Source organism: Microtus ochrogaster, chromosome 5 (assembly GCF_000317375.1).
Source record: "Microtus ochrogaster isolate Prairie Vole_2 chromosome 5, MicOch1.0, whole genome shotgun sequence".
In the NCBI taxonomy this organism is placed as follows: Eukaryota; Metazoa; Chordata; class Mammalia; order Rodentia; family Cricetidae; genus Microtus; species Microtus ochrogaster.
This window is the reverse complement of record NC_022012.1, coordinates 32567110-32575173: the sequence shown is the minus strand read 5'-3', so window position 1 is coordinate 32575173 and position 8064 is coordinate 32567110. Positions and strand designations below refer to the sequence as shown.

The window sequence follows — 8064 nt, the reverse complement described above, 5'->3', positions numbered from 1 at the left end:
TTGGTTTTTTGAGACAGGGTTTCTCTGTGGCTTTGGAGCCTATCCTGGCACTAGCTCTGTAGACCAGGCTGGTCTCAAACTCACAGAGATCCACCTGCCTCTGCCTCCCGAGTGCTGGGATTAAAGGCGTGCGCCACCATCACATGGCGGGAACTAATAATCTTACAGTGACCTAAAGAAAATATAAAATTGTGATCAAGTAGTGACTGGAGTATCCTGTGAGGCTTGATCATATCAAGCAGCAGTCTTTGAACTGTTCTGAATGTAGAACTCAGACATCTGGACCATTCCTCCTGTTGTAGATTTCTCAGGGGGTCTTCGTTGGTCAAACCTGATTTTTCTTAATGCAGAATGAATCCAAAGTCCCTCATTTCCTGTGTAAACAAAAGCAAAACCTCTTCTCAAAGTAACATATCTTTTGACTTAAATTTTAAAGTAAAGGCATTTTCAAAATATATGTTGGATTAATCCAACAACATTTATAATCAAATATCTTTTAGCAATGTTTGCTCCTTCCTCAGCCATCAAGCAATTTAAAGAGAACACAATAACATAGAGTATCAAGACTCTGTGTATTTTCTATCTACATGGCTTTATTTTTAAACTCTATTTCTTTTATTTTTATTTTTAAGTTTGACTTTTTGAGACAGGTTTTCTCTGTGTCTGTTTGGCTGCCATGGAAGTTACTCTATAGTCCACACTGTCCTTGAATTTAGAGATCTGTCTGTCTCTGCCTCCCCAGTGCTGAGATTAAAGGTGTGTGCCACCACACCTTAATCTTACATCTTAATATCACAGAGATCAGCCTGCATCTGCCTCTGAAGTTTTTGGATTAAAGGTGTGTACTACCACACTTTGAACTCACAGAGATGTGTCTGCCTCTGCCTTCCAACTGTTGGGATTAAAGGTTTTTATCATCACACTCAACTACTCTCTCTTTTTTTTTTATTTTAAGGACTTTATTCTTTTTCTTTTTTCTCCCAAGCCTACATATATTTTTTTAAACACACTGTAAACCATTTAGAGGTTTTCTTCATCAGAATATATCTTTACTGTATATATCTTTTTTTCTTACCACATGAATCTTTAATTTGCTAAATGATATGGCTGGGATTAAAGCTGTGATTTTATGGATGCATCCAGCCCATTCCTTCGACTTTTTCTGAGAGTCTAGCCTCATGGCAAAGGTACTGGCTGGAGACATGTTTATTGCCACAACTCCATGGCATTTCAAGGTCCCTGCAATCACTAACACTCATGTGGTCAGCTTTTCATAAAGAACATTTAAGTATTTAATGTAAGGACCTCTTAAAAGAGTTGCAATATTTTGCAGCTGAGTCAGGAAACTTCACTTAAATGAAAGAACTTGCCTCTAGCAAGCAGAGCCCACCTGCAAAAGCGCTGCTATCAATAAGCCATGCTTATTTTATTTATAGAATTAATTCCCAAGCTCTCTCAGGCTTTATGTGGATACAGTTGACTGAGGTTTCTGTCTTGCCTGTTCCCACTGTCATTCAGTCCCAAAGAATTACACAGAGGTCTACATTAATTATAAACTGATTGGCCTACTATCTGAGTTTCTTATTAATTCTTATAATTTATATTAGCCCATAATTCTGGTCTGTGTTAACCATGTAGTTTGGTACATTTTTCAGCAAGGCAGTCACATCTTGCTTGCTCTGTGTCTGGCTTCTCTCTGTCTGGATAATGACTACAGACTGAAACTTCTCTCTTCCTAGAATTCTCTTTTCCCCACCTCTAATTCCTGTCTGGTCACCTTGCCTATACTTCCTACCTGGCTACTGGTCAATCAGTGTTTATTTAAAATACAAGAGACAGGGTACCAACCATTGTCCCATAGCAAGTAGGGCATTACTAATATAGCTAGAACACCCGCTTAATTATCATGTGTGTCATCAAGGGAAGAGTGTTTGCAGATAACCGTGTCAAGAGAAATCCTTGAGATAAGTCAGGACTTCTGGGCCTAGGGACGCCCTCCAGATAAGGCTAGGCAGAAGCAAGAAGTTTTCTTGTGGAGGAAGGGAGCTGTCATATTGACAAGCTTAGAGAAAGCTACCAGGCAATTGTAGACTGTGACCTATACCAGCCAACAATGTCTTCTAACAGTCATCAGCTTCACATTAGTTACACAAAGATATGAAAGCCCTTCTGGCAACATGTATGTGCTGCACATAAACCTAAAGAGACATGCACATACACATATTTTTTAAAAGATCTATGCTAATGATCCTTTCCAGAAATTCAACAACTTGAAAGCAAGAAAAAAATTAAATATTAAAGAGAAAGAATGAGGAAGGGGTGTCAAAAAATCTGATCTTTAAAATTGAAGAAGAAAAATTTATGGTATGGTGTACCCAGTGTGAGAGCATATGACAATCCCAGAATTCAGTCTAAGTTAGAGGTGATTGAATTGAAAACGTTCATAAAAAGGAAGTCAGAAAGTTGTGCACTATACAGTTTGGGAGCCATGATAAAATTGTAAAGAGTATAAAAGAAGGGATATTTAGAAATTATTTGTCGGATAAAGCACTTTCAATGATTCAGTATGGCTTGTGGAAAAACTAGATGAGTCCTATGCCAGAGACATAAATAAAACAATGAACCTCCTCCATCCTTATCCTAGGACACAAAAGAGGGACTATCTTTTAAAGGAAAGTGATGCAAGTTAACAGAGAATTTTTTATTAGTATTAGCCCTTGGTAATGTTCTTTTTAATACTCATTTAACATCTGGATACCAAGAACAATTTTTGTTCACTTGACACTGGACCATCCAACTACGCATACAGAGTTACCTTTACTGTACTGTTCTTTGTTCTGGAATGACAGCTTATGGATTGTTCTAATGTCATGCCCACCTAGTATGAAAATATTTGGTTGTATAGATGATATAAATGCTAAAGTTTGAATATTTTATTTTTAGAAAAGCATCTAAAAACATATAAGTTTATATAAAGTAATGAGACTGGGAAAAGAATTCAAACAAGTGAGGAGAGCAAGGCATAGTTGTAAAATTTGTTGGAGTGTAGTAGTCAAATAAGAAACATGTAAGGGTACTTAGAAAATCTTCCAACAGCAAGTACATGTAAATGTAAACAAGCTGTGGATGTTTTGGGGGATACAAGGAAGTATGCAAGTTTTCCTGCTCCAATTTATATCAGTTTCAGTTCCTTTAGGTTTTATTTAGGGTTTCTATTGCAATGTTGAAACATGATACCGTGTTTCTGAATAAAAGAGGATGATATAATAACTGGGGCACTGGAAATAAACAGCAGCTTGAATATTAGTATTTCAAGAGACTTTGCCTTTAACAATTTGTACTGAGTTGGGTTGAATTAAGAGTTTTGCTTTTATGAATAATCCATCTAAGAAAGGAGAACTGCTAGGTGCTGGTCAGCAACTATGGGGACACAGGTATGGAAAGAAATATTGAAAGAATTCAACAGGAATCAGAGTGCCTTATATTTTTCCATATAGTAATATACAAATATTGTTGAATGTTTTTAAGAGTCAATAAATAAATTTCTCTTGTCAAAATATAGGCCACTTGCCCTTGGGTAACATTATAGGATGATCACTATGTAATATAAAGTCTGGTGTGTCTGAATGCTCTCCTGTCTTGAGGTTTGTTCTTTCTAACAAAATAGTCATGATATTTAAATTCCACTTAACAAAAATTTTCTGCACATGGCTGTGGGTCTCTATACTGATTTGTGACATAATTGATCAACCAGGTTCTCACTTTTGGATACCAAGCCATGTGGCTGACACAGACAAGAATTATGGGCTAATATAAGTTATAAGAGTTAATAAGAAGCCTGAGATAATAGGCCATTATGTTTATAATTAATGTAGACCTCTGGTCGGACTGAACAACAGTGATCAAAGTTGTATATTTTCTAAGAAAAGCAATATAGATGAATATTTCATAGTGCATAATCAACAGAAATGCCACAGTATTGGAGATAAACAAATGAGTTTTGATGAATAATAAAATTTCATGTAATTCTATTGTATATTATTTTAACATCACTGTAGTTTCAGAGCAATTTTAGATAAAAGATCTTAGAATTTGTTATTATCAGGCAGCTCTACTATATTTCATAGTGAAAATTGGCATATTATCTCTCAGAGTGGCTCCATATGTTATTGACATATTTGATTATTCGAGAAGTTGCTAACATTTTAACTATTAGTAAGTAGAAAAATATCTTAAAGTTTGCCTATATTGCTTGGTGGTATATGTTTAAATATGCAAGTGAATAAAACAAATTAACATTTTTATGTGATATACAAAAAATTCCTCTACAAAGGTCAGAGACTCCAATATTGAAAAGAAGATACACCTACCTGAATGTGCTCGCACAACAATCAAAGCTGAATGACAGACCACAGAAATAATGTAACATAAAGTAACATAAAATCATAGATGTTGATGTTTGTATGTGTTTAGGGTTGTGCTTGTATTGTTGCATAAGAATTCTGGTTAAGAATTCTTTAATGGGCTCAAGAAATGGGCAGGAGTTGAGGAAATATAAAATGCAAAACTCATGATTGTATCTATTTACTTCTTCAATTTTTCAGCAAGATGCACATAGAACCTTTGCAGCACTAGTCACAAGCAGAAATAGCAACTTTCTCACAGAAGTCAATTATTGATATTCACAACTTCATCATGGAATTCCCTTTGCTGTCCTTATATTAAAAGAGCTTTCTTAATTATAGAACAAAAATTCAAAGGTCTCCCAATAAATTAGAATAACCCCTTTCTTAATACACTGGCAAAGACGAATTCCATAGTTTCTAGGTCTAAATCTCATTTGGGACAACTTGAATACAATTATATTTTCTCTACTATTTTCTATACTGCTGTACACACTCAACCAACAGTAATCATATAATCATTATTTTTAATAGTAAGGCTATGAAGTGCAAATATAAACCTATACTTCCTTTGAAAAATCTAATCCATGAAATGATATTAACTAGTGAATCAGATAAGCTTTTTTTTTCTCAAATGCTTTTCCCACAAGGCTTTTAAACTACATTTACACTTCTAAAATTGTTTACTAACAAGCTTAAAATAATGGTATCATTAAAGAAGTTGATAGTTCCTGAATATGAAACATGCAATTGTGTGGACTTCAAATGATACATTAGTGACCTATTTAAAATTAATTTGTGTAATATTGAAATGAATACTGAGTAATACTGATATTTGTCATGAGTGAACACACCCCCACAATCTACAAAGGCTACCATAAAAAAAACAATATTTTGTTACTGAAGTTGATTTTTATTCCATAAAAAACTGTTATCCAAGAGCTATTATGCATTATGAAAAGCAAAAATATCTCCTCCCTAGTTTAGGTCTTTTATACAATTAAAACCATTATTTTAAGCTTGTTAGTAAAACCAAGCATGTTGATGATAATGCCTTCGTAGTAGTCAAGTGATCACTTTTAACCATAAATCAAGTGTTAAATGTACTCTGCATCTAAAACCAAACAAAAGAAAGAAAATCACATAGGTTCAATTTTTCAATACACAAGATTTAATGGACAGTAGATAACAAGTTTGTATGGCATTAAAATTATATTAGGAAATGTTTTAATCATGATGTGTGTACCAGATAAGGAATCTTCAGCTCAATCATTTTTGGCTTGCCTTTTCTGAGGAAAACAAAATCTACTATTCTCCCCTTAGAAACACAAAACCACAGTTTGGCATATTTGCCAAATACTTCTTGCTCTCAAATATAAGAGGATTTTATTGCTTCATATTGAAGATGGAAATTGCACATGGCAGCAAGAAAAGCATTGTCAACTTAGTGATATTTAGGTATTCTTACCTTCTGGGCAACTTTTTTTCATAACAAGTAGCATTAACCAACATCATATCTAAATAATACTACTGCATTTATTTTCTAAATTAGCACATATATGTTATGTATTGACACCCCTCACTCCCAACATTCTTATCACCCTAGGATACCCTTATCTATTTCTACAAGTCTAAATTCTGTACTTTGGAGACCCATAAAAATCTATCAAGGACAACTCTGTATCTATCAGTTTGGAGTTAACCATTAAAACCTGGTAGGATCAACAGTATGAATACAATTAAAGACAGTAAATATTATCCCAGAATCAATTAGTAGCCAGAGAATGAGAGTAAAATAGTGCTTTGTGACCTCTTGCTTGTTTTTGACTGATTATCTGAACTTGTGTGGGTTTATTGAAGATGATGCAATGGTTGTATCTGTCTGTAGGCCTTTCACCCTAATTACTGACACTTACATATACCAATATAACTAACTTTAAAAGTCATTATAAAATAATAAATATGCACCAATGATATGTATAACATGATATCTTTAAATGAAAAGTATTAGGTATCTGACAAATGACTGTTTAATCGAAATTATTTAATGCTACATCATGATTGCATTTCATTTAACAAAAATACATAAATGGACTCATCTATTAAACATTGGGATGTTAAAATGTAGGATAGAACACATGATGTTATGCTCATATTTTATATTGAGTACCAAATAATATCTGTATATTAAAAGGAATCCAGGCAACCTGGTGTTCTTTTAAAAAATAACAAGAATCATTCACTATATCAAAACAAAAGGTCTATAGTGAAAATTAAAAAATAAAATAAACTCTGCCATACCATTAAAAGAAGAAAAACTGCTAAAGAAGATATTTTACAAAAGTAAGGAAACAAAAAAAGCTTCTATAAAATACAAACTGAAAATAAGAGTCCTCAAATTTCCATTTTCCATGGTAAAAAAATATGATTTGAAAGATCATAACAATAAAACACAGAAGCTCTCTGTTATACATATAAAGAAATAGAAATTCTGATTAAAACCCTTTCTTGCTCAGAGTGTTTCTTAATGCAGTTTTAACATCTTTGTTCCTCAAGCTATAGATTAGTGGATTCATCATGGGAATTACAGTCGTATAAATAATTGAAGATATTTTTCCATTATTTGTTGGTCCACCTGAGTTGGGCTTGAGATACATAAATGCTCCAGATCCAAAGAACAAAGAAACAGCAATTATGTGGGAACTGCAGGTGCTGAAGGCTTTTGACCTGCCCTCATTGGACCTCATTTGCAATATGCTGGAAAGGATCAAGCCATAAGAGATAAAGATGATGACAGTGGGTACAATGATGTCTTTTCCTGCTACAATAAATATCTCTATCTTGTTAACATAGGTGTTAGTGCAGGAGAGCTGCAGCAAAGGGAGGACATCACAGAAATAGTGGTTGATGGTGTTCCCATCACAGAAGGTCAGCCTGAGGACACAACCAGTGTGGATCATGGCACCAGAAAACCCCATGAAGTATGAAATAAGCATAAGATAGGAACACACCTTGGGAGACATGGCAATATTATACAACAGTGGATTACAGATGGCCACATAACGATCATAGGCCATTGATGTTAGGACATAACACTCAGAAATGACACAGAAACAAAATAAGTAGAACTGGGTCATACATCCTACATAGGAGATAAAATTTTCTTAGTACGAAGCCCATTAGCATTGTTTGCTTAATTGCATAAGAGTAACAAATATCTACAAAGGATAAGTTACAAAGGAAAAAATACGTAGGGGTGTTAAGGTGAGAGTTCAGCACAATGAGAATTATTAGAGCCAAGGTCCCCAAAACTGTTATCATGTACATTACTAGAAAGAGTAGGAACAGGGGTATTTGGAAGTTGAGCTGTCCTGTTAGCCCCAAGAGAATTAATTCAGTTACCCAAGAGACATTTTCCAGAGCCATTTTATTATAAGACATCCTGTGAAACAAAAAAAAATGGTGATGTTAGAGAATCATGTAATACCATGATTGTTTTATAAAATTGTGAACAGAGCTGTCATATCCTATGCTGATTAAAATAGAAATCAAGGGGACAGGGAGAAGTACGATGCCAATAACAGCCATACCCTACATCATCTATATATTTTTTGTTTCATATCTTTTCCAATACAAACAGAAGCTCTAGTAATCTGTTTTT

General features: G+C 34.1%; 1 protein-coding gene across 1 annotated transcript; it reads right to left on the bottom strand.

Moving 5' to 3' along the window:
- Positions 1 to 6898: 6898 nt before the first annotated feature.
- LOC101979069 (olfactory receptor 8B8-like) lies at positions 6899 to 7829 on the bottom strand. The gene is given in 2 exon segments (XM_026779444.1): positions 6899 to 7568; positions 7570 to 7829. Coding segments are annotated over 2 exon segments (930 nt in total).
- Between the last annotated feature and the right edge of the window lie 235 nt (positions 7830 to 8064).